At 39.7% G+C, this 27,966-nt stretch overlaps 1 protein-coding gene across 3 annotated transcripts; it reads right to left on the bottom strand.

Annotated features, from left to right (window-relative positions):
- ALG5 (ALG5 dolichyl-phosphate beta-glucosyltransferase) lies at positions 1–27,275 on the bottom strand. Of its 3 annotated transcripts, XM_068984507.1 has the most exons (10): positions 27,183–27,275; positions 23,071–23,242; positions 22,633–22,679; positions 22,230–22,298; positions 21,596–21,688; positions 19,774–19,887; positions 14,490–14,549; positions 9,252–9,403; positions 2,205–2,290; positions 1–145 (listed from the first exon to the last, which is right to left on the bottom strand). In XM_068984507.1, exons 1-10 carry the CDS (start codon positions 27,246–27,248, stop codon positions 30–32), a joined length of 975 nt encoding a protein of 324 aa, XP_068840608.1. In that variant the 5' UTR covers positions 27,249–27,275; the 3' UTR covers positions 1–29. The 3 variants fall into 3 exon arrangements, with proteins under 3 accessions (XP_068840608.1, XP_068840610.1, XP_068840609.1); XM_068984509.1 differs by lacking the exon at positions 19,774–19,887; XM_068984508.1 differs by lacking the exon at positions 22,230–22,298 and having other exon boundaries at positions 21,596–21,667.
- Between the last annotated feature and the right edge of the window lie 691 nt (positions 27,276–27,966).

Genomic DNA, 27,966 nt, shown 5'->3' with positions numbered 1-27,966 from the left:
TAAGAATACAATCAAAGATGGCAGATAACCTAATTCACTTTTCTGGTTTGTTCAAGCCTCCAGGCACCAGTCAAATACCGAAGTCGTATAAAAAGTAGATCCTTTCCCATCTGTAGCCAGCTCCAAAAGGGAACTAATTTAGAACCTGTAATTTAAAAATAATTAAAAATAAAAATATTTTCAGAGGAAAATATAACAGTTAAAACTGTATTTTAGAAGTCAATCTACACCATCTTTGTGAGCTTCTAGTCACCATAATTTGTATTATCTGTACGTAAACCACAATTTGTACATGTAAAAATGATTTTTTGGGGTAAGTCTTCATGTTGTACACACTGCTTTTCAGTTTCATGCACTACAGAAAATTGGGCACACCTCTGTATATAATACAAGTATAGATTAATAATCTGAGATAAGAAAGCCAAGACAGAAATCCAAATTTTACTCTATTTCTACTAAAGATTCTAAATCAGATAAAAGAAATACATCTTAGCTAGGCCACCTTCTTGTCCAGTGGTTGTCAAATGGCAATATGTCAAGCCCAGTTGACTCCATGAGATTTGCCTCCTTGAGCATGTTTTAAAGCTTAGATGCCTTTGTTTTACCCCTTGGAATTGTTTTTTTAAGTAAGTCAGCAGTAGGGCCTCCCTCCCCTCCAGTTTCAGTTAACTGGGGTGCTGGGTGGTGAAGTGACCTGGTCAGGACCATAAGACAGTCACTGACAGTTTCCAGATTTAAGGCCAAATGCTCTGGCTTTCTCTTTTTCTTCCTCCCCACCGCCCCAACCTTACTGAAGTATAATTGACAAATAAAACTGAAATGTATTTAAGGTGCACAGTGTGATGATCTGATACCCGGATACACTGTGAAATGATTACCATAATCAAGTTAACGCATCCACTGTAATTTTATTTAAATCGTGGACAAGACAGTTAAACATCTTTAAAACCAAAGTGAATGGTTTCTCTAAAAATAATAAAAACAAAACACCTTGATGTGAAATAAAACTTGGGAGGATCTAAACTGAGAATTTCAGATGGCCCCTGCTCAAGCAGGGAGTCTTGAGCAGAGGGTCTGGGGATGATGAACACAAAACCTGCTCACTGAGTGAAATGGTTAATGTGATTTAATACTCAGCTACCTGAGAAATGCAAAGTGAGCAAATGATCTAAACTGAAATGTAGTTGTACTTTCCCTCACTTCAGCTTCCCATAGAGTCTATGCTGGGCACAGAGCAACACAGAAACTTCGATGGAGCCAAGCACAACGGGTCAGAGCATCCCCTCACCTGCTTCCCTTCCCAGGTGGTCTGTGCTGCTAGCATGGCGATGAGTCAAACCGCTGTAAACTCAGTATGATTCAGCAAGACTCCCAGAGGCGTGCATAGTTTGTATGGTTTCTAGACTGGTTCTTAAGCTTTTTCTGTCCCTAAACATCTCAGGTTGCTTAATATCACACTGACTTTTCAAGAGGAGGCCATGCTCACCTGGAGGAGAGGTAACTAAAAGTCTCCAGTAATGCTCCTCCCACACAGTGAATTAATTTGGGATCATTCTAAGGTAAGCAAAGGAGAACACTAGAATATATTTTGAATTCTAAACAGTGAGATCCGTTTAAGCACTTCGGAATAGAAATTATCAGGAATTATGATAGATTTCACATTATTTTAAACCTTAGAGATCTTCACATTTTTGGATGTATATACAGACACTAGCTAAAAACCAGCTGTGAATGGATTATGGATATTTGGAGTAAAACCAGCTATAATTCTTCATTTAGCTTTGCAAAGTGGTTTGTAGGTATTCTAAACTCACTGAGCAAAGATAATACAATACTAAAAAAAAAAGGTATTATAAAAAGTAAAGTTTACTTCAAGATTATTCACCTTGCTTGTAGCCCGAAGTCATCACGATCCTGTCTACTGTACAAGTCTTTACTGAATTTCTTAGGCAAGCTAGTAGGTCTCATGAAGACCCTAAGAAGAGACTAAAAAAATCCAGAAGGCAGTAAGCCAGCTGGAGGCAGGTAGTGGGGATCAGTAGGCAATACTGCCTATGGAACTGCCTCTCTGAGTCAGGACAGCTGAGTGCGCCCTGAAGGGGGGCGAGGGGTGACAGGAAAGCCAGCTGACGTCACTGGGCAACTGTATGGTCTGAGGTCTTCCCCCGACTTAAGATCAGCTGTAACATGAACAATATGCTCACCTTCAATTTCAGTCCAGTTGACAGCAATTTCTGCTATTGGGATTTTAAAGAACTGTGCAATGTAAAGCAGTTCTACATCAAACGCCCTGAAATTAAAAATATATGGCTATTTATTTTTAAAAAGACAAACAAAGTGTAACTAAATCTCTACCTTGGCATGTGTTAAAGAAGCTTACACGGCAGATTATAAAAGCTTATATTGTAAAAGTGAAGGTCAGATAAATGTAAGGTCAAATAAAAGTCAAGGAGTGGAGGAGTTTCAAGGCAAATAAAAATGTTGTGTGTCACTGCGTAACATTTAAATGAGAAATATGGCGTCTCTCACAATGCAGACACGCGCAGAGGTAAAAATGTTCTCTTGGTGTCCCAGAGAAAATTTAATCCAAGAGAAATTTTTAAGATTGATGGTTTTCACATCCCGCTTTAGCTAGCTCAAGATACAGAACTGATAGCATTTTAACCTGATTAAGAGAGCTGATAAAACACCCATCGAGAAGCACTAGGACAGAATGTCCTCAGTCACTTTAGAGCTGCTTGATTATGTTCTTCTACCATCCAAAAACCAAGGTTTCGTTTCGAAGTACAGGGTCCCGGTGGCCTACCTTCCGCCTTCCCCTTCCCAGCGCTGTCCTGGGCTGCACAGTAGAGGCAGCTGGCGAAAGTGAAAAGCCAGTTTCGGCTGGTGTGAAAGGCCAGGGGGGTATGTATAACTACATGCGTACAGACAAATCATCTCCAGTTTCAATTCCCAGCTCAGCCTGCCTTCTACCTGTGAAAGGTTCTTTCTCAAAGATCTTCTGCAGTCAGTCCTTTGATTTAGGTCAAAACTGCTTCCCTTAACATTTCTGAACCCTGATATGCTGGATTCTTACATTATTCTCCACCAGCTGCTTCCTTTCACCGGCGTTAGTACCACACCCTGCGCTGCACTTCTCCATGCTTCTGCCTGTCTCTAAAGGCACTGAAGTCTTTCACTGTTTTGCTTTCATTCTTGAGACATTAACACCCCCTTCTCACTCTACTTTCTTGACTGCACAGAACATACTTCAAACTTTCCAAGCTTGGTTTAAAAATATTAGCACAAATAGCAAACACCTCTAATCCACTTCCATTTGATTTCCCTGATCCCAAGCAATCTGAATTTGGAGTTTTGTTGTCTTGGGTACAATACTACCAATGTCCATTATGCAGCTAGTTTAAATCCCAAGTGTTTGGATAATTCAATATGAAGACTTTTTTTTTTTAAACATGTAATGCCTTTTCTTATCCTAATAAAATATTTTCTTAAGATGATAAAACCATCTACAAAAGTGTTCTTTGTGTTTCTAAAAGGCCTGTGTAAAACTTCTGTTAAAAAGAATTGTGATATTCATGAAAGAAGGGAACAATTTGAATATTAAGCCTTGTGCTTAATCCTTCACTCAACACAAAACCCAAAAATTACCTAATGGGCTTCTGGGTTAGTTCTAATGATATTTAATAATCTGATCAAGATTATTAAATATTTCTCCAAGCATATCAGTATAGAATCACTGACTCATCAAAGGCACAACACAAGAATGATGAATGAAAAGGAGTGGGGTAAAAAAGCAGCTGACTAACTGAATTTATATTAAAAAAACTGAAAGGGCTATTCATCTTCTAAACCATTATTTTTATTATAGCCTTCACCCCTTAAACATTTTAGATGTGAGGTGTTTATTAAACAAGACACATTACCATATTATAAATAAAAGACCAATCTGGTACCAAAGCAAATATTATAATTAAAATACCAAGTCCTTCTAGCTGGATAATAAAGAGAAGAGTCATTCTCCAACTAAGTGACTTCTTGAGCTTTTTAAGTGTGGAGAGGGCAAAGCCGCTGTGTTTTCTTTTGTGACTTAGTTCCTGATACATCTGTTCCCTTATGAACAGATCTATTTCTGGAGAATGAAGAGTGTGCTGACTCTGTTAATCGGCAGATATACACATACCCTTCTGCTCCCTCCTGAAAGACCACTAAAATTAAAATGACAATGAAAGGATAGTAAGACAAGAACAAAAGATGATAAGAGTAGCAACAAAAAAAAAAATCTGAATGTTGGAAAGCAGCTGGACAAGTAACCAGGCAGAGTGAACAGTGGCAGAGGGGGAAGCGCAGAGCAGCTCATGGTCACAGAGGCCCCTAAGGTTCAGGCATCAGGGGCCTCGAGGGACCTCTGTTAAGTGGAGGTGCAGTGGGCTGCAAACTGGAGGACTCACTGAAAATCTGTATAGGATTCTCCTTTCTTCCAATTGGTTCTGTAAATGCTGGTAGCCAGGCTCATGTGTCCTAGGCAGGAGATTGAAGGATCTCACTTTAGTGAAAATGACCAGCCCCCAAACATAGTGACAGCTGGGAGTTACCCATACAAAGTGGCCCCACTCGTTTAGTCCACAGTGACATCTACCAGTTGGTCAGAGTTCTTTGACCATGCACACAGCTGCTGATGAGCTTTACAGGGTCATACTAAAGATACCTGAAGGTAAACTTTAATGATGGAAATAAACATAAAAAAAACTGGAGCAAAAGAAACAGGCAAGGAAAGAAGAAAATCTCACAGTGTTAAATGAGACATTAAGAGACATAGTGGAAGATACTATAGTCGTAAAACAGAGAAAAATGAATACTGAAATACAAGAGTTGTAGGAAATTGCAGTTTTGATAGCAGAGATAAAAATTCAAAAGGAAGGTTAGATGGCAAAATCGAGGAAACCTCAATAGAAAAATAGGAAGGAGAAAAGAAAATAAAATTAGAGGATCAACAGGGAAGTTCTACATGTGTTTTACAAATGAGAAGAGAGAGGAAATTGTTGAAGAAAGGATTAAAGGACATTTCTGAGAAACAAAGGACATGGGCTTCCAGAGTTAGAGGCCTACTGAGTTCTCAACAAAATGCATGGAAAAGAGCCATATTAAGTCGCTGAATCATGACATTTCAAAACACTCTGGAGGAAAATAAGGCTTCCAAAGGAGGGGGGTGGACATAATATGCCACAGAAGAGAATCAAGATTAGATTATCGACAGAACTGGACTTTTCCAGAGAAACACTGAGTGCCAAAGAAAACAGGGCAACGCTTTCCAAGTCCTGAGGAAAGTGATTTCCAGCCTGTAACCCTCTCCAGCTAACCGGTAAACGGGCGTGACGGTGGAGTAGAGGCATGCCTCCACACGCGGGCTCCTGCAGTGCCTGTGTCACGCTTTCAGGAAGTTCCATAGAGGACTGTGCTCTACTAAAACGGGGGAAGCCAGGGAGAACGAGATGGAGGACAGGAGCTGCAGCAGGCCAGGAAACAACTAGAAAGGAAGAGCCGACGAGAGGTCTCAGGAAAAGGTGGAGCTGAGGCAGAATCTGATGCCTCTGGGAACTCACGCTCCTGTCAGAGTGAGCATGAGGAAGTGTCAGATCCACAGTCAAGAAATGCCAACAAAAAGCTCCAGGCAGTTATTACCTTCAGGAAAAACAAAAAGTACTACAATTATATGGGTCTATAATCTCATTGCATGCTACGGATCAAATCTGAATTCTCCTTACCCAGCTAGAATGATCAACGCTGAGCTGAGCAAAATTATTTTAAAACTTCAGTAACGTAAGTGTGGAGGGTAAACAGGAGTTTAAGAGAGTACTTAAACATTCATTTCCTACTTTGGAAAGTAATATCTAAAAATGAAAAACTGAGACACAGCTATGTAGACACTTTGCTCTGAGTATGCAGCAAACGCCACAAGCAAGCAGTAAAGAAATGACAGTGGCTACAGTGAGGGAGCAGGAATGGGGGCGGCGGGTGGGGGAGTCAGAGGTGGTGGGGCGAGAGACAACAGGCTTCTTATAAACCCTATGGAATGGTTTCAAATTATAAACATGAATAACACTGATTAAAAATAAAAATATTATCTACTAGAATAAGGTACAGTTCAAAGAATCCATTTTAAAAATTACTCATAAACGGGGTCAAATTATACCTTAACATTCAATGGGAAGACTTTAGGTGAGGCAGAGTTCAGAGGATGGAGATTATATATATTTATATTTAACAATGTTACTCATACTCAAGCAATTCTGAATCAAAGAGATGGCTGTAGTCTTTCAACTTGGGCAATACAGTGTGCATTATACCTTGATGTTTTCTACAACCTAGAAACTCTACTTGACTTGAATTTCATGAAAGTTACGAGAAAAATTTCAGTTGACTCTTTAGAATAAGTCCTCTTAAGAAAACTGTCTAAGGTGACAACTACACAGAAATGAGTAGATGCACAATTTGATTTCTAAAACTTACACTGCATAAGAAAAAACCTACATCAGCTCTAAAGTGTTTCTTGATTGAAGTGTAAGATCAGAGATGTTTAAATAAAAACAGTGAGACATTACTGCCTATCAGGCTGATACATGCTTATTTGATGGTTCTCCTTTATGGGTACAGAAGAAACATTATTGGATCCTAAAGAGAGATGTGAGAGGTTAAAATTTTAAGTCAATCAAATCTCAAATAAGTAGTTAGAAAGGTGTGCACATGAACATAAAATTTACAGAAGAAAGAAAAACAAAACACATTCTTTAACTTAAAAAAACACATAAAACCTGGGAAAGGTGCTGGCCAACAGGGCAGCCACTGTCCACATGTGGCTGGTCTGAACCGACAGGTACCATACTCTCAAGACATAGTACAGAGAAAAGACCGTAAAATAGTTCAATATCTTTTTCATACTGAATGCATGCCAAAATGACTATGCTTATATTGTGTTAAAGATAGTATTAAATTTCATCTTTCTACTTTTTAACGTGGCTACTACGAAGTTTAAAATTACACATATGGCTTGCATTTGTGTCTTCTACTGTATTTCTGTTGGACAGTGCTGCCTTAGAACAATCCTGACAAGGAAATTTCATGATTTTAAAGTTATCAAGCCTAAAACTGTACTGCTCTCCATTTTTAAGTCCTTCCTTTCAAACTACAAAGAACCTAGCTCTCTGACCCTAGATTTGGACATAACCGCTAAATGAAAAATACCTACTGCAGAGGTGTGTTTCTGGAGTGGCTTCTTAGAGTCTCTGATTTTAGAGTCCATTAACTATCAGTATATTTTCTTCAACAACATAACAGAAACGTGCATTTAAATTTAAAGACCAAATATAAGTACTTAAAATTTAACCTAGGGAAAAGGATTTAAAAACATGTTGATCGGGGACTTCCCTGCAGAGGGGCCTGGGTTCAATCCCTGGTCAGGAAACTAGATCCCACATGCTGTGATTAAGACCCGGCACAGTCAAATAAATAAACATTGAAAAAAAAATGTTGATCATTTTAATTCTGAAATTCCAGTTTCTTTAAAGTTATTTGGGAAGATTAGATGACATCTATTTCTAGGGGGTAACAAATATTTGCAAACACATGCATGAAAGTTATACAGACTACATGAATGAATATCTACTGGAATAATTACGCAGACTCCTGCCACAGACAGAATTCACACAGAACCCAGAACTAGCACTGAGTATTAATTCTTACAACAATATTTACTGAGTAGCTATGATGGGTCAGGCACTCTCTTAGCCAATGAACTATACCATATGTTAATATTTTATATTCTGTCATAAATGTTATGACATTTAATCATCTCAAATCCATTTACTTTTTGTTTTTAAAGTGTGCAGCCGACTAGGATTTTCTGCTCTTGTGGAGCTTATGTTTTAATAGAGTAAAAGAAACATTACACAAATAAAATACTACAGATGTGACAGGTGCTACAAGAAAGGTTTATGGTGCTCCAACAGCTTACAGTAGGGGCATCTGGTCTACTACGGAGAGTGAGGGCAGGTTGTCCTAAGGAAGATCTGAAGGATAAGCCGATGCTGACAGAGAGGCAGTGAGTGGTGAGAAGGGAAGAAACTGCATGTGGAGACTCAGGTGGGCAAAATCATAAAATCAATATTGATGCTGATATCATTATCACTCTCAAGGCCCAGGGAAGGCACTCAAAGGCAATGGGAAGCAAAGAGGTACGTCTGATCATTTCTAATTTCTGAAGAGATCCCCCTGGCTGCAGCATAGGAACTGATGTCCTATGGAGTTTTTAATTCTGAAACTGGAGTTTCAGAATTAAAATGATCAAACTGATGGTGGTGAAGAGGAAGAGAAATGAAGGAACAGTTAGAATGACTCCAGGTTTCAGGCTTCTGTGTCACACTGTTAGTCCCTCAACAGGCTGAGAGCTGATGCGAGGTCTGGGATGAAGAGAGGCTGAGAGAACAGTATATTTTAAGACAGAGTGCTCTGAAGTATTGAATGTCGCTGATGGATGCGTCAAGATGGTAAGTAATCACATTAAACAAGACAACTGGATTTAATGATAGGAGGGTAACGAGATGTTTAGATGGGAGGACGGGTGAGGAGTGGCAAGTAGGAAGATGGAGACGATGAAAACAGACCATTTTTCCAGGAAAAAGTTGGCTGTGGAAGGAAAGAGGGCTAGGGCTGGAGGGGTGCTGGTGGCTGGTGTCAATGGAGACCATGCTTTTTTAATGGCGAGGGAAATTTAAACTTGAAAAAACTGATGAGAAAAACATGGTTGAGAGAAAGGGCTAAACACACAAGAGAGAAAGTAAGTGAACAGGACTGGGTTCTTAGAAGGTGGAAGGGGATGCAGAGATCCAAGAACTGGCTTCAGGCAGGAGAGGGAACTCATAAAAGAAAAAAGAGAAACTGGATACCCTTTTCTGCTTTGATATTTCTGAATTTTTCATCGAAGGAAAAAAGGAAGCTTAAGGAAATAGGATGTTTTCAGGCCTCTTGATTGATACTGTCCATAATTAAGGTGAATATATAACTTCATATCCTATATTTGGTTTGAGATTTTAAAAATAAGAACCAAACCAGTATAGGCACAGATTAAGTTTACAGATATAAGTATGAATTTTGTTTAAACCTGGAGGTTCATTATGAGAATACAAGGTGGCTTCCCATTACCTGGAGTAACTGCTGCATAAGAAGACATACCAGACACACACCGGTTAGGAACCTACCATCGTTCAATGTGGAGAGATGAAAACGTCCGTGACGCTGCTTCTCGAGTTAATAATTTGAACCCACACTGTGTGTCCCTGATTCCTTTGACACAAAGGAACCACACCAGAAAGTGGAACCCATACATGAGAAGAGTACGGAAGTAAGAACGCTGCAACAAAGACAAAATACAAATGACATTTCCATTTATCTATAAAGGAGACGTTGAAAACAATCTGGCTGCAGAGAACTGCAATTTAATATTTAACTGACTGGGCAGCTCTCACACATGAACACCATCATCCCATTAGCTGCCCTGGTGAAATCTATTCTAGACACCGAGGATGCCTACCGCTTGGAGCTGGGCGGGGGCTAGAGAAGTAGTTACTTCCTTCCTGGAGGTTTAGTCAGACAAGAAGAATCACAGTGACTGTGAGAGCCGAGGCTTCAGTTGGCCAGAAACCTGCACAGCAGCTGCGGGGGCTGCTATGAGCAAGAGGAACATCTCCACCGTCTTTCATGCCTCTGTGCCCCAAACATATTTTGGTTTCAGAAAAGGTGAGTTACCAGATTATCTTGTAAAAATGAAACATGATTTCAGCCTGAAGTTTGATACCTGGCTAATGAGAATACAACAGCAGGGGTCAGCAAGAGTGTCACAGAAGCCACAGACCATCAAGGAGTTTGAAACAAATACCCAGTCTCCCTAATTAAGTATGGCAGATATTTCTGATAAAATATACTTTAACAGGCTAAGTTCTTTTTTGGAAATTAAATTTAAATAGTCTTTTATCTGCTGCTAAGTCACTTCAGTCGTGTCTGACTCTGTGCAACCCCATAGATGGCAGCCCACCAGGCTCCCCTGTCCCTGGGATTCTCCAGGCAAGAACACTGGAGTGGGTTGCCATTTCCTTCTCCAATATGTGAAAAGTGAAAGTGAAGTCACTCAGTCGTGTCCGACCCTCAGCAACCCCATGGACTGCAGCCTTCCAGGCTCCTCCATCCATGGGATTTTCCAGGCAAGAGTTCTGGAGTGGGGTGCCATTGCCTTCTATTCCTTATTGTTAACCGTCATTAATTATATTATTAGTAGTAACACAACATGTATATTTTATTCATAAAACAATGAAAACTTAAAAGCATAAGAAAAACAGATCAGTAATTATGGCAGTCAAGACTTTAGTATTTAGGATTAAAAAAAGATAAGATCTCTTAAAATGTTCTATAATTGTGGTAGTAGAAACCGATGAAATGATATATTACATATGCACATAAGAAACCCAGTAAAAGTCTATGCAGAATAATATCTCATGTTAGTAAATCAAGGTCCTTCCCTCCTTTTGGCTTTTCTTTTTCATTACTGTAATCTTTAGGATCGTTCTTCATTCACATGACTTTTTCTATCACCAAGAAACAAAATCATGACTCAACAGTCATATAAGATGACATAAGAGAAAAGCCACTGCACTGAGCAGGCCTGTATTTGAATCCTGGCTCCATTAATAATTAGGCTGACCTTGAGCATGTTCCTTCTACTCTCTAAATCCCACTTCCCTCATTTAGAATGAAAATGCCTGCCTCACAAAGGTAAGGATTAAATGGTATAATATTAAAGTCTTTAGCCTGGTGTTTGGTACAGGAAGTAACAGACACTTAACAAATGCTTTTAATAAGGGAAGGAAAGCTTCCCTTTGAAAGCTCACTTAAACCTCCTGACCAAATTTCACTTGTGTATTAAACAGGACAAGAAGGGAAGGAAAAATAAAATATCAAACTTATCTAGATGGTACTGAAACAAAGTCTTTGGAAAGCTCTAACACTTCTCACTGATCACCTAGAATCATGAGTTCTGTTTTGATGTAAGTGTGTCTTACCTCACTAAGCAGATAGGACAGAAACCTCATCTTAACATACTCTGGGGATCTCACAACAGCTTGCTCACTGCCTTCCATTTAAAATAGTTCCAATAAATACTGGTTGGCTGATTAAACCTCCAAAAGAGCATTTATGCTTAGGAAAGGAACAAACAGAAATCGAAAGATAGAAAAATAAAAATTAAAAGGTAGAAAAACAATACCTATAAACTAGTTCTCGAATGATTTTTAATGTGATTGAGATGAGCTTAATAGTAACCAAATAAAAATATTCATGACTGCTTTTGCTTGGATGTTAATAGAAGATTTTTGTTTGTTTTAGGATAATGGCTATCTGAAACAAAACAAAACAAAACACAAACATGTCACATTCACATGAGGACTTTAACCTATTTGGTTTCTGACATACTGAAAAGTGTAACAATATAAACAACAGGATCTTTAATTTTTAAACCTTGAAAAAGTCTCTTAAAGTTTAGAAGACATATAAAAACACAGACCTATTTAGTTAAATGAAGGTAACAAAGTCATAGAAGAGCATTATATGAACTTCTGAAGTAGATACTTTAAAATATTTACTATTTTAATATTAATAATTTCTAATATTTATGAACATAAACAAGGAATTCAGGTGAAATTTAAAGCTGACTGGTAATTTTATTATCTTGAAAAGAGGAGTTAAAGAAGTCTCACGATTTAAGCGAAGACTCTTCAAAAATATAACCTAAAGAGATCAAACAAGCAGTAATGGATTCTATTTTGAATCCTTTAAAAATGATAAATTTGAGAATACCCAGACAATATAAACACAACTGTTTTAACTGTTACACAGAATATATGGGCATATGAACACATTTAAGGATGCTTAAATGACCCCACTGGTGCTGTATCATGCACGTCTGTCTTCCAAGAGGGCAACAGACCAGATGGTAGGATTAACTGAGAATATGCATAAAGGTGTTTAGGAAAGGTAAGTCTGAAAACTACACACTTTAGCTACCAAAGTTGCTGTTTACTGTGTTAATTAATACTCCTGTAATTTCTCACTGTCCACAGATCGATCATCATGGAGGATTTGCATCGCCTATAGCACGTTAAAAGAACCCGAGTGTCCAAGAAGTGGATGTCCACGCCGCAGTTTCCTAGACATGTGGCCAGTGGATGTGTTGCCCCTTGGAGATGACCTTCTCTATGACAGACATAGTTCTATGAGAATCACCTGACTTGAACTACAAGCCTACTCAGCAGGAGTTATACATAGTGGCTCCAGTGGATAACTGCTGATCAGTTTACCCTTTCTGGAGCAGCTGCCAATTCTATAGAGCCCCAAAGCACTATGTCAGTCACTAAGTTTTAGAGATGGAGGAATGGATGGACAGATGACAGGAAAAAGAGATCCTGGGGTAGATCCCTTGATGACTGGTTAAAAGCCTCACCAAGTAAAAGAAGGTCCAGATCATAGCACAGTCTCATTCTAAACACTATTTTGAAAAAATTCAAAGAGTTTTCAACTAACGGAAGTTCTAAGTGAAAAGAATTTACATTGTTAAAAACAAAACCAAAAACCACAATTCCCTTCTATTGCCAACAAACAATAACAGGTCCCAAGCATTTCTTTTCTAGATTACTTCAACTGCTTCCTATTTCTCCAATCTTTTTCCTTTCCAAGTTTATTACAATTTTTTTCCCATTTATATATTTTTTTAAAAAAGGAAAAAATTTACTCACAAAACCCTTAATCTGTTTTCATGTTTTTGTTTGAATAGATTTTTTACACAAACAGTATACTGCATTTATAGTATCATACTATTTTCCATACCACCTAACATTTTAGTATTTCCCTACATTATTATACAGTCTCCATTGTGAAGTGAAGTGAAAGTCACTTAGTCGTGTCTGACTCTGCGACCCCATGGACTACTGGAGTGGGTAGCCTTTCCTTTCTCCAGGGGATCTTCCCAACCTAGGGTTTGAACCCAGGTCTCCCGCATTGCAGGTGGATTCTTTACCAGCTGAGTCACAAAGGAAGCCTACTAGCATCTATTTTATTGCTGTATGCCATTTCATCCAGGGGAAATATGTACAGTTTCTAGCATTGGGATATTGTATTTTATAGCTTCTAGTATTTCACAATTAAAAATCATGTTCTAAACATCTTGCATATACACTTTTCCTTTCCTTATCTCTTGTGTATCAGTGAACTGATGAAGTTGGACTAGCTAGCCTCTAAATTCTTTCAGCACTAAACTTCTAGGAGTTTGATATTCTCCTGTGGTTAATAGATTAACCTCTTCCAAATACCAGTAAGATTTCATAGGGTTACAGAGTTACATTTGGACTAGATGCTGAAGAAGATATAATAATTTATTTCTTAAATTAAAAAAAAAAGGAGAGTTCAAGTTTTCACATTAGAGCAAAATCCTTAAGGGATTTAATGGTTCTGCTATCAGTATATCTTGGGGAAAAAATTATAATTTTTTCATGTCCTATTTCAGAATCACTGAGGGGAAGGGTCAATCTTATATTCCATTGGTTCTCAAACTCTGGTTGCATAGGGTGACCTGGGAAACTTAAAAATGCAGACTCTTGATCCCATGGCTAGAATCTGACTTAGTGTCTGAGACTGGCCTAGGAATGTGCGTTAAAGAAAAACACAAACAAAGAAAACAAGCCCCAGATGATTTTGACCTTCCTCTGAAAACTACAGCTTTATGCTCAATCTACGTGACCACTCTAGCAGATGAACATAAAAGAATATCATGGACAATTACTGAGCCTGATATGTTAGGTCTACATTTTTACATGAAAAGTTAAAATAACACTGCATAGAATGATTCCTTGTTATATTTTTTCCTTGCAGTCACTCCAGATTCTTAGCCTAATCTGTAAATCACCACCTCAAGAAGTTGATGTCTTCACTGATTCTTTCATATACTGAAAGGGGCAGCACAACTTTACTCATGTGAAGTTATGTTGCTTTTCTAAGGGAAACAGGTTTTAAAAATTTAAGCTTTGAATAAAATTCCAAATATAGTATTTCAGTGTGCTGACATGAGAAAAACTACAGGCAAGTTGATTGGTTCAAAAAGGCATCATTTGGAGAAATCTGCCTTATACGGTAACTGAATGGGGATGCCCTTTGTGTCTTCAAAACAGAGCTGCTTGCACCCTAAACCAAAGCGAAGTCTACGGTCTCCCTCTACACTAATGAAAAGGAAAAAAAACCAAAAATCTATTCCTGCATGTGCCAATATTTCCTTTTGAAAGGAACCTCATGTTTATGAGATTAATTATGAAAGTATAAGCTTATTTCATGCTAATGTATATGTAAAACAGAAAGAAAGAAAGAAAAAAGGATGCATGCATCTTTGATGAAAGCCTCACCTGAGCAATTGATTCTTTTTCCAAATGAGCTCGAGATCCACAAGCGATAGCCATTTGATCCTGAAAAAAGAAGCAATGAAATCAGTATTACTATTAAAAACATTTGCTTTCAATGTAAATATCTTATTTTTTAGAAACTTTTTTTTAAGTAGTGTTTAATATCTTTAAAGGTTTACTGAGGAGTTCAGAATCTTAAAGAAGTCTAATTGTATTTACTGAGATGACAGTTTTCCCTGCTAAATATAAGAGGCATGGATTATTTCAGAATTCATATATTTAAGCAATTTTTCTAACTGAAAATACTTTGTCAATATAAATATAATAAAAATTGGTAGTATTAGAAAGAAAAGGGTTATCTGTAGATAGTGTGATTTTATATGTAATCACTGCATTACGGAAAACCTAAGAATGTCAACTGAAAACTGATTACAAATAAGAGAATGTATATAAGAGAATGTAAAAGATGAGTGGGCACAAGATGAATATATATATATATATATATATATAAGATTTTAGTCTTATATGTAGATACAATGATCAGATAATCATAATGGAAGCAAAAACAATAACAACATGAATAAAAAGGAAAAATTTATAATCTTTACAAGAAATGTAGCAAGATCTAAATAAAGGAAACATACAAATGCAACCAAAGGAAAGAAAAATATCCAATCAAAGAGGGCAGACCATGACCATGGATGAGAGGACGTGATTACAGCATAAAAAGGCAACTCCCTAACCTTTAAATTTAAAGCCATACCAATAGAAATATAAGAATATTTTTTCACTGATTTTCTAGAGAAGCTAATTTGGAAGTTAATATTGAAAAATAAAGAACCAAGAAGAGCCAAGAATATTCTAAGAGTGAGAAAGGACTAGTCCAGAGGATTTAAAGTTAAATTATAAAGCTAAAAATAATTAAAACTAAAGTTGTTGTTGTTTAGTCACTAAGTGTGTCTGACTCTTTCACAACCTCATGGACTGTAGTCCCCACAGGTCCCTTTGTCCATGGGATCTCCCAGGCAAGAATGCTGGAGTGCCATTTCCTTCTTCAGATCTTCCCAACCCAGGGATTGAACCCTTGTCTTCTGCACTGCGGGGGATTCTTTACCACTGAGCCACCAGGGAAGCTAGAAAACACTAAGGTGCTATGCTGTGCTTAGTCGCTTATGCATGTCTGACTGCGACCCCATGGACTGTAGCCTGCCAGGCTCCTCTGTCCATGGGATTCTCCAGGCAAGAATACTGGAGTGGGCTGCCATACCCTTCTCCAGGGGATCTTTCCAACCCAGGGATTGAACCCAGGTTTCCCACATTGCAGGCAGATTCTTTACTGTCTGAGCCACCAGAAAGCCCAAGAATACTGGAGTGGGTAGCTTTCCCCTTCTCCAGGGAACATCCTGACCCAGGAATCAAGCAGGGTCTCCTGCATTGCAGGCAGATTCTTTACCAGCTGAGCTACCAGGGAAGCCCGAAAAACTAAGGTGTGTGTGTTAGTCACTCAGTTGTGTCCGACGCTTTGTGACTCCAGGGACTGCAGCCCACCAGGCTCTTCTGTCCATGGAATTTCTCAGGCAGGAATACTGGAGTGGGTTGCCATTTCCTTCTCCAAATGATCCCAAGGAAGGCACAAATACACAAACCCCAGAAGAATTTATCAACTTGACAAGAAAATCTTAAAGATTATTGTGTGGCAAAACAAGAAAAATCCAACCACATTAAAAATTAAAAGACAAATAAACTGGGGCAAAACACAGCAATAATTTACATTATAGACAAAAGGTTAATTTCCAAAATATATAAAGTGCTCCTACAAATTATTAAGAAAAGTACTCAATGATTGATTTGGAAAGAGGTGAAGGTTATAAACACAAATTCACAAAAATAGGAAGTGGAAATACCTTTTAAATCACTGAAAAGATTCCTACCGCAATCATACCAAGAGCAATGTAAATAAAATCTATTAATTTTTTACCTTATTGTACACACACATTCTATATAGACAGCAATTTGAAAACTGTTATCCCAATTACAAATATACACATAATTTGATGCAGCAATTTTACAGCTAGAGATTCTTCCCATAATAAACTTGCATATGTGTAAAATGACATCTATATAAAGTTGAACACTTCAGTATTGTTTGAAGAAGCAAACCTGTACATCAATCCAAAGGGACTGGTTACGGAGCTGTGAAAGAATAAGGATTCTGATGTACACAGACGGCTCAATCTCCCAGATATGTTGTGAAATGCAAACAACAGGAATAATGCATAGTGTGTATTTAAAAAATAAAGAATACAACATACATCTTCTAGGTGGACACGCGGAAATGGATGACAGTAACTTCTGAGAGTGACTGGGTGACTGAGAAATGCAGAGCTGGGTTCACTGCATACCTTCTTACACTATTTGAACTTTGAACCATTAATCGAAATAAACTAAAAAAGTGTTCATTGTAAAGAAATTGGTAAGCATACAAATTTACATGCATACGGAAAAAAAGTTATTATAAAAACTCATGCATAATCTCACTACCTAAAAGCAACCACTGCTAACATTTTGTATTATTTCCTTGTTTGTTTTTTTTTTTTGCTTTTGCTCTCCTTTCTCAAGTACTATTTACCCCAGTCTGGGGGAAAAAACTGGCTTAAGAAATTACTCCCTGCATGCTAGTTCCAGTTGATTCTACTTTGAACAGCTAAACTACTCAACAGTTCAGTTCAGTTCAGTCGCTCAGTCGTGTCCGACTCTTTGCGACCCCATGAACTGCAGCATGCCAGGGCTCCCTGTCTATCACCAACTCCCAGAGTTCACTCAAACCCATGTCCATTGAGTCAGTGATGCCATCCAACCATCTCATCCTCTGTCCGTCCCCTTCTCCTCCTGCCCTCAATCTTTCCCAGCATCAGGGTCTTTTCCAGTGAGTCAGCTCTTCACATCAGGTGGCCAAACTACTAAACAAGCATCATATACTTTGCTCAAAAAATTATTTTATAAAATCAAACATATTTTTATTGAGGTAGGACACTACTGGAGAAGGCAATGGCACCCCACTCCGGTACTCTTGCCTGGAAAATCCCATGGACAGAGGAGCCTGGTAGGCTGCAGTCCATGGGGTCACTAAGAGTTGGACACGACTGAGTGACTTCACTTTCACTTTTCACTTTCATCCATTGGAGAAGGAAATGGCAACCCACTCCAGAGTTCTTGCCTGGAGAATCCCAGGGACGGGGGAGCCTGGTGGGCTGCTGTCTATGGGGTCGCACAGAGTCGGACACGACTGAAGCGACTCAGCAGCAGCAGCAGCAGGTCACTACAGGTTAGGAAACTAAAAAGCTGGGAGAAAAGCTTTACATTAAAAAAAAAAAGATAAACTATTTGGAACTGTAGATCCCTATTTCATTTGTTTGTCATATAAAGCTCTACTTGAATTATATACATTTAGTTCACAACCTTAAAAGAATAATCATCTTCAGAGAAGGGACTGCAGGAAACTTTTTAAAGTTCACCAGGTAGGAATAATTAGCCTAGAATACGCGACCTGGTTACTCTAAGAGGATACACAAGAAAGAAGTACAGCTGACCCTTGAACAACACAGGGTTGACCCGGGCCTGTGGAGGGAGGTGGGCTGTAGGCACTCCTACACCCCTTTTGTTGGTCAAGGGTCAGCTGGAGCAGCACATTTCTTATTGTTGCCATTAAAAATAAAACCAGCCAAGAAGAAAGAGAACAGTGGAAGCCACTGAAGAACATGCTGGCGATCCTGTCAAACCAATGCTGTAAAAGACATTTCAGTTAACTTCTGCCATCTAGTGAGTCGGTTGTGCATTCATTAGAGAACTCCCGTTCCTGCTTCATTATTTTCAGAACTATTCTAGTCAGTTTTCATTAGGGTTTAAGGAGATACATGTGAGGCATGCTTATGGGCTTTGTGGCTCAAATGGATTGAAAAGGGAGTACCAATTACATTAAAGATAGAACAAGAGCCTGTATCCTGAGAAACTGAAATTGAACATGCTGATGTGTAATAAATTCAGAGCCACATTTCCATTTCTTAACAAAGCCAAAGAAATACAGAAACAGAGGTGACACCTCTTAAGAGGTACAGAGGCACCAGTATAAGGATGGGAGTCAAGGTCCAGTGGCAGTATCTACTAGGTAACAGCGCCATGTGGTAACTTTTCACCAACTTTGGTAGAAAATGACCAGGATGATAAGAAAAATAAGTCTGCTATTTAAAAACTGAAATAACTATTGATAGGCCAAAGTCGAGAAGACACATGGAAAACAGATAAAGTTCTATGCAGCTTTGTTGGGTTACCTGGGTTCCTTGCTGTTGTGAGATTTTTGTCATTCCTGTTCAAGGGTGCACAGCTCTGAGGAATGGATCCACACCCAGCTTGAAGCCCTGACAATGGGGAGCCCTAGAAACTTCTCCTAAATCCTGGGATACAGTGTGTCAGTGAATGCTGTCCATAGGCACTAACTCATCCTCAAAGTCTGAATCTTTCTAGATCAGGAGTATTTCATAAAAAGCTCAGAATATAGTAAAGTTATCTTCTTTCTCTAAATGGCTTTTAAAGGCTAGAAATGGCACCAGGATTTTCTTTCTTTCCTCAACCTTTACTTTTTTTTTTTCTTTTAAAACAAATGTTGATACTGCCTTTATTCATAATTGCCAAATGCTGGAAAACTGTCCAAATGTCCTCCAACAGTTGAATGGATAAACAAGCTGTGGTACACCCACACAATGGAATACCACTTAGCAGTTAAAAGGCACAAATCACTGATACACAGCAACTGGGATGAATCTCAGATGCATTATGCTGAGTGAAAGTCAACCTCCACTTTTTGAAACTGTGGCACAAACAGACACGTAATCTTTTTCGAGTGGTTGTTGCTTGTGTTTTGTTTTTGTTTCATAAAAATAAGATTCTGTGATCCAGTTTCATTTCATATCTCTACCTAGAAGTGTCAGTCTGTGCTTTTACATAAAAGATTTAGCTGAATATGCATGATAAATATTAAAACTCTGGTGGGAGTAAAGCAATTTAAAATTGAGAGAAATGGACAGAATATTAAATAAGTAATTGTGAAGTGAATCTCAGAAAATCAGTGAATGTTAGTAATTAGCTCTTTTGTGGGACTGCATATAGGAATTTTACACCCCCCACCAAAAAAAAATTCCCCAACTGTTTAACTTAAAAACACCATTTTGATTTTACTTTAGACCCCCTCTGTTCTTTATTGAATATCACTTAAACTATACTCTATACTCACTGGCCAAGGCTGTAGATCATTCAGTCCTTTTTCTAATTTTTCAATATCTGGAAACTTGGTGGCTCCGTCAGCATCTGCCATAAGGATCTTTTTACCTCGAGAACTGAATACACCCTGTATGTCAAAATTTTAATTAAAAGAAAGTTGCTTAAAATCAAAGTTAAATTTGGTGACATAGCAATTTGTTCTGCTTTACTTAAAATATCCAAGAAAGAAATATTAGGTATGACATGGCAGGAGGCCAAAGTTCCCTGAAAACAATTGATAAGATCATTCCAGAAGTATCCAGTGTCTACTTCATGATATTAAAAACTTTGTGAGGTCATACTACTAATACCTTGGAAAATATCGAGATGAGAAAATAGATTTGGATAAAGATACGCTGCATCAGTAAGAACAAAAATGTAAAATACCTACTATAAATATTATACCTGTATTATGTAAGTACAGTGGCACTTAACAGGGACCAGGGCCTCCTTCGAGGAGTATATGGAGAAGATATTTGTGGAGATATTGAACAAATAAAACACAGACAGCTTTGCTGTGAAATGCATCATAACATGACAGAGCTTTGGTATTTTTTACTATGGGATCTAAAATACTTAGAATTAATTGTTCAATAAAGAAATGTAGAATGCCACTAAAATTTAGAGAGTGTGGATATATTCAAATATTACTTTAGGCATCTGACACTTAGCAAACTTATGCCACTCAATTGTGAACTGATCAATCTTTGGGCAGAATACAGTCCCACCAGTGCATATTTCACACAGAAACTATGCATCAACTCTTTTTTTTTTTTTTTTTTTTTTGGTATCACTGTTTTTATTTACAACTTTATTGGCAAAAAAGAAAAGGGAGTAGTTTCAAACAGTTTAACACAGGGCATTGCAGTTGATCTGTCAGATTAATGAAGTTTCATTTTAAATGTTATGCATCAACTCTTAATTTCATGGTGCATTTGAGTGAACACATTGTTTCTTAAGTGTAAATATACTGTCACTTAACAGTGTGCCTACAGATAAGACACACATATACAAATCTAGGGGGCTTCCTCAGTAGCTCAGCTGGAAGAACTGCCTGTAATGCAGGAGACCCCAGTTTGGTCCCTGGGTTGGGAAGATCCCCTGGAGAAGGGCATGGCAACCCACTCCAGTATTCTTGCCTGAAGAATTCCATGGACAGGGGAGGCTGGTGGGCTATAATCCATGGGTTTGCAAAGAGCTGGAACATGGCTAAGTGACTAAGCACAGCACAGCACATACAAATCTCGACAGAAATTTGATCATCTATTCTACACCATTAAGCCACTTATTAGTAAATGTGATGTCTTTTTATCATACTCATTAGAATATGGGTGAAAAAGCAGAAATAAAAAGCTGTATTTAACATCTGAACATCATATATTAAGTTTTCGAAAAGAGAAACACTACAAGGCACAAAATCTGTAGCTATACGTTTGGGATTAAAAAAATAATAATAATAAAGGAGTGACTCAGTGATACACGATAGGGGGTTTCTTGAATGTGGGCGACCCTTCTGATTCTACCACTGAGGGCCTCCACCTCACTGCTAGATCAAGATGAATACTTCCTTCCGAATCACCCAGCACATCATAGCTATGGCATGATATTTTCTTTTTATTATGATCACATTATATATACATATATATAAGAAGTTATTAAAAGCAATTTACCAGCCTTATTTGAAAGGGTGGTATTTAACCACCAAGTTGCAGAATATATATGTGCTGTAATCGACAAAAGAGGCTATTCAAAATACCTTCATATTTCAGATAAAAATGTTGAAATTAGGTTATTACCATCCTAATCGCTCCGCCCTTTCCACGGTTCTTCACCAGCGTTATCACTCGTACTTTGTCACTTCCGTATTTCTGGCAGTATTTAAAAGCTACCTGTCAAATTACATAAAAGTCAGAATTAAAATGAATTTGAATTCCAGGACAGTAACAGAAACTGGGTTTCTGATTTTGGCTTAAACACTTGATATTCTAGTTGCTGCCTCTTTGTGACCGGATGACACCCACAGCAGGTTCTGGTGGCCTAGAGAAGCTGCTGAATTTCTGGGGCCAAGATCCGAGCCTGACTGCTGAGGTCACAGCTCCCTTTCCTGCAGAGGAGACACCAGAACAGGCAGTGGCTGTCTCTTTTTTTCTCGACTCCTCTGCCTAAGCTACAGAGCTTCTAGAGAAAATAAAAATAAAGGCCACATGCTCCTTGACTGTTACACATTTGTGACTGGGTTCCCAGAACTGCTTAAAGACCTGTTTACTTGTCAGCAGCCAACCTTACTCCCCAGAGAAGCTGTCTGTATCCTACACCATTTCCCCCAAATCTTCTCCTCGAATTCCTCACTCTCAGCAGAGAATCCCACCAGACTTGTCCTCTTCTGAGTCTTCAACCTCTTTCCCTCTGCTGGCTCCTCAGCAGACTTACCTTTGAAGTCTGGTCTTTGCTGCCATCGTCAACTATTATCACCTCATAAGTGAAGGTGGGATCTTGTTTCTGCAAAAAGCAAAAATAAAATACCACTATTTGGCATGGCCAACATTAAGAATTCTAATCAAGTTGTAAGGAAGCTAAAAAAGCAACTAGTGTTTTTTTACTGTTTATGTGTATAAATATGAATATAAATTTAAGTGTACAAAGCACAGTTACAGAATGTAACTGTACAAAGTGCATAATGTGTAAAAAGGCCAAGGCAACAGGCTGAGCACAGAGGCCAGGGCCGTGACAGCCCGAGAATGGCCGGCACCACCTCTCATCACGGATCCAGCCTGGGGTCCACAGCTTGGTGACCCGTTCTAGGATTAATTAGACGTCAGAGAAAACATGATACCTGTCTGTCTTCCAGATAACCCAGAGCTTCATCCATCATTACAGGCACTTAAAGAAAATAATAATAATAAATATATATATACACACATACACATATATAAATTGCTTTTGAAAATTATTTCGTCCCAGCACACAGTTTATGTATCAAAGAAGCCTGACTAACTAAGCCCTCCCAGGCTGTCCCCCCCAGAGGCTATTTCTATCTGGAACATCTGTCTTCTGCTCCCCTCTCGCTCATCACTTCTCTTCAACACTTCAGCCTCAGACTGGATGCTCCTTTCTCGTCTAATCCACACTCATCCTTTCTCGTCTAATCCACAACCACCAACCGTGCACACACTCTACAGTCCACAAGTATCAAGGCTCTGGCCAAGTCCAGACTTTCAATTTCCTTTTCTTCCCAAACTACCCCTTACCAGAAGAATCAAGGAGGGCTTACACCGTTTTTCTTCATTGTAGGAAGGCACGACCACAGAAAGCTGTTTGGTAGGTGAGTCCTGAATGCTGGGTAAGGCTTCCCTCTGGCCCCTGGCATTTAAGAAGAACTTTTCTTCTTCATGTCGCTGAAGGTGTGGCATCTCTGTAGCAGTTATAAATGCAACAAAGGAAATCTAAAAGCAGATATGTTAATAAGAGATTATACTGTGGTGACCTTTTAAAACATGTGTTATGTTAGAAGAGGGGCTTCCCCTGGTGGCTTGGATGAGTAAAGAATCCGCCTGCAACGCACGAGACCTGAGTTTGACCCCTGGGTCGGGAAGATCCCCTGGAGGAGGGCATGGCAACCCACTCCAGTATTCTTGCCTGGAGAATCCCACGGACAGAGGAGCCTGGTGGGCCACAGTCCATGGGGTCGCAAAGAGTCGGACACGACTGAGTGACTAACAGTTACATTAGAATTCATCATTTACATGAGGTGAAACATTTACTGTTTTTAGTCCAGTAACAATGGTCTGGAGGTGACTTCAAAACTCCAACCCTTCACCTCTTCTTGTAAACTGATTACTATTGCCCTTTCTTCCCTTACTAAGGTACTAATGCCCCAGGGGGCTATCCGTGTCCTGTCATGCCCCAGGCTTCTGTCATCTCAGATCTAAGAAGGAACAGTCACTACGGAGGTGACACCTACCCCGAGATACCCTGAACTCCAATCCCTTGCCCCACTCCCCCCAGAGCCTCCGTGGCAAAGGGACAGCCTGTGGGCGAGGGCAGACCTCACTCAGGACCAGGCTGACCAGGGTTGCAAGGAAAGCGTTTGCCAGCCCCAGAATAAGGACAAAAAAGCTGAAGAATATATACTCATCCCAGATTTCAGTTCAGAACACAGAATTTTTTGGAGTCAAGTATCAAATTTGGAGCCTGTAGGCACTATGAACTGCTAACATTATATAGCCCTCTTCCAGATTCACTAGGGAGCTGGCTTTGGAAATAACCATTCTTTGAAGCACTGTTTCTACTGATATACTTTCTGCTTTCAAAACAATCAACCTACCAACTTTTGGAATGCAATTCATTTGTAATTCAATGGCCATTTATAACATCCCACTGGAAACGTACTGAAATTGAATGTGCTTCTGATTAGCATGAGTATGAAGGCAGTGTTTAGTCAAGGCTATGGTTTTTCCAGTAGTCATGTATGGATGCGAGAGTTGGACTGTGAAGAAAGCTGAGCGCTGAAGAATTAATGCGTTTGAACTGTGGTGTTGGAGAAGACTTTTGAAGGTCCCTTGGACTGCAAGGAGATCCAACCAGTCCATTCTGAAGGAGATCAGCCCTGGGTGTTCTTTGGAAGGAATGATGCTAAAGCTGAAACTCCAGTACTTTGGCCACCTCATGCGAAGAGTTGACTCACTGGAAAAGACTCTGATGCTGGGAGGGATTGGGGGCAGGAGGAGAAGGGGACGACAGAGGATGAGATGGCTGGATGGCATCACCGACTTAATGGACGTGAGTCTGAGTGAACTCCGGGAGTTGGTGATGGACAGGGAGCCCTGGCGTGCTGCAATTCATGGGGTCGCAGAGTCGGACACAACTGAGCGACTGAACTGAACTGAAGGCAGTGTGCCGCCTAGTGGTTAAAGAGTTCCTGCTCTGTACTCCAAGTGACCAGACTGTGGTTACTAAATTCAATTTCCTACTAAAAGTAACCAGTGCTCCTAAGAGAAATGGCTGATTCAAGTGGGGTAGCAGTCAGGCTAGGAAGCTACAAACATTAATGACAAAGTAGCCAGCTTGACTTCCCTTGACAGGGAGGAATTGAAGCTTCAAAAAGAATAACTAGTGCAGTGTATCAAAACACAGGGAAAACTGTATATCATGGGTTCGTAATGATACTGAAAATAAAAAATTAATTAATCACCTTTGTAAGAAGCCAGGGAACCATCTCATTATTTTCAAAACTTGTCTTTTATCTTTACCTTTTAAAATATGAAAAGTATTTCAGGGAAACTGAATAGCTGCGGATGAATTTTTTTCATTACAAAATTCGAGGTAACACGTGAAGCAACGATACAATTACAATATTCCACTCAGCAACCCCCAGTGAAACAGTGGATTTAGGCAGTGATCATCAATGGCTGCTAAAACCATTAGGTTAATGACAAACTTAATGATTGGTGGGTCAAGCTAGTAACTCCTGAAGCTGTGAATCCCACTAGACACCACAGAAAATCAGTCATCACATGCTTCTTGATACGACACAAAAGGAGTAATCAGCACCATTCACACACTTCTCTTGATTAAAACTCAAATATGGATTTCATCAAATTGCAGCTGTAACCAGCAGTTCATAGGAAATTCAGGGGACAGAGCAAAATGTTAAAAGTTACCTAAGGGATGCAGTTAGTAAAATCCAGATTGTGAGAAATTCTACAGAACAAATGACTGCTTAAGAAACACAAGAAAAAAAAAAAGAGGAGAAATTGTTTAAGACACTTGAGACAAACTGATGTAGTCCTAAGTGTGTGTGGATACTGAATGAAACAAACCAGTTATACAAATACAAACCAGTTACACTAATACAAAGGCATTTGAACCAACAGTATTTTAAATCACTTAACAACGTTAAACTTAAAACTGCGATAACCTTATTGTGATTATGTTTTTAGACGGGGGTCCTAACTTTAGAGAAAAATGCTTAACATTTACAGATTAAATGTGATGTCTTGGATTTGCTTCAAAATTAATTCAGAAAAGAAGTGGTAAAGAGACAGTGCAGAGATTATATATGAAACAAGACTGATGTGTTCTGTGCTCCTGCTCTGGCATCTAAAAAAATGAAGTTCCACTAGTTGGGTGACATTTGCCTCCATGAATCCATGTTTCCAACATCAACTTCCTCACCAGTCAAGGAAAACTAATGATAACATTTCTGTCAGTTGCTGTTTTAAAGATTAAAAGAGATAATCCTGGTTGAAAGCTGAATACACTATCCAACATAATGGAAGTATTCAATAGACGGAAGCTCTTATAACCACTTTGAGCTACTAGGATCAAAAACTTTTAGTACAACCTCATGAAGTGCACATTTAACAGAGTCAACACAAGACAGATTCAACCTAGGATTCTGTCAAACTCTGCCCCACCAAAACCCTGAAAAAAAAAAACCAACAAATCTCCATATCCTACTAAGAGAAAAACAGACCTCGTCACTCACGCAGACACAAACACTAAATATGTCAGGATACATTGCTTGGTCTCTATCTAAACTACCTCTAAGCTGTAAATTCTGAGAAGCTGGCCCAGTGGCCTCCCTGGCAATGCTACTTAGGCTGCTAACCTCAACGTCAAGGAAGTGGAAATCTCTCTCTTTACTAACTAGATGGCGGGCCCATCCCAAATTATATGGGAGAAAGTTCACTCGGCTAATTTTCTACTACTTATGGATCAAGAAGTGTTACACTGTTTCTGTGTTTCCACAGAAGTGGCAAAGAAAATCTGAGTTTGAATACCGCTGTACAGTTTCGTGCAGATGCAGTGTGGGTGTCAATTTAAACTTAGGGTGTTGAATTCTGGCACATAACGACCCCCAACCATACGGTAACACCAGGCCTGGACCAGCTTGGTCTTCCTGGTCCGCTGATTTATCTGCTCTGCTAATAGCTGGCTTTGGTCAGTGAGGTCACCACTTTCCATTTGCTTAACTATACCAGGAAACAGAGTGTCTAGAAAGCACACACTTTCTGGGGAGGTGCTCAGGATCTCCCCGGGTAGGGCCAGAACTGCAGACCCGGGAGGAAGTCTTGGAGAGGTCAGGGCTGAGAGGGCGGATGGGCAGAAGGTCCGGGAACCAGGGGACTAAAAGAAGACGGGGTGGGCATGTCCCAGTGAACGCAAGTGCTAGGTTCTGGGCACGCAGGGGGAAGGAGCTCCAAAATAAAAATAAAGAACTGAAGGAAAGGGGGTGTGAAATTCTGAGATCTAGGCTTGGGGAAGCGTGGTGGAAGGACACGTCAAAGAGCGGACAGCTAGGCGGAGAGCATGCCTGGGGGGCCGCGCCTCCAGGAGCGCAGTGAGCCCAAGTCCGCGTCTGTCCCCAACCCCTGTCCTCACCAGAATCAGGGCCGCGGCGGCCAGCGCCATGCCGAGCACCGCCAGCTGCAGCAAGAGCGGAGCCATCCTCCATGCCGGGCCGCCAGCCGCCCTATCCCGCGTTTACACACACGCGGAAATGCGGCCGCGCAGCCCCGCCTCCTGCCCGCAGAGAGGCCACGCCAGCTGGGCGCCCGCCGCCCACAGCGCCACCTCGCGGCCAGACCCGGTCACGCCCGGGGACCCGCGCTGCCCACAGCGCCACCGCGCGACGAGACGAAGACTATGTTGTGTGCGAGCGGCTCTGTTCAAACGCAGTAGGTCCTGGTTGTCAGAATCAGCAAGGAGAAATAAACGGATGTCCACTTAAATTGAATTTCAGATAGCAACGGATCGGTTTTCAACAGCATTATTAAAATATAACACACACTCAAAGTTCGCCCATTTAAGAGCTTTTTGTTATATTAACTTTGAAAAACATACAATTTCCCATTTTAACCAGTTTATGTGCCTACTACAGGGACATTGATTGCATTCACAGCTTCCTGCAACCATCACTACCGTCTATTTCTAAAACTTTCCCAGTTCTCCCCCAGCTTCTGGTAACAACTAATAACATGAACAATTTTGCGTGTACTCTTTGTTCACCTGACATTCAAATTGAATTGGATGCCCTGCGTTTTATCAGCAACCCTTTCTAGGAAGGAGGTGGAGTGGAGGTTTTGAGCCACGACACAGTCTACAACGAAAGTTGTTTCTTTGGAGCCCACTCTTGGCAGCTGCGTAATGTAACCTGATGTGGATA

This window comes from Capricornis sumatraensis, chromosome 12 (genome assembly GCF_032405125.1).
Source record: "Capricornis sumatraensis isolate serow.1 chromosome 12, serow.2, whole genome shotgun sequence".
NCBI classification, from domain to species: domain Eukaryota; kingdom Metazoa; phylum Chordata; class Mammalia; order Artiodactyla; family Bovidae; genus Capricornis; species Capricornis sumatraensis.
The sequence above is the reverse complement of the archived record's forward strand: the minus strand, read 5'-3'. Positions and strand labels throughout refer to the sequence as shown.

Coding starts and splice junctions, on each gene's coding strand:
- ALG5 (XM_068984507.1), bottom strand. CDS start 27,248: ATGGCTCCGCTCTTGCTGCAGCTGGCGGTGCTCGGCATGGCGCTGGCC. Junction 23,243..27,182: donor CCGCCGCGGCCCTGATTCTG/GTGAGGACAGGG, acceptor ATCTGCTTTTAG/ATTTCCTTTGTTGCATTTAT. Junction 19,888..21,595: donor AGGGCGGAGCGATTAGGATG/GTAATAACCTAA, acceptor TTTGACATACAG/GGTGTATTCAGTTCTCGAGG.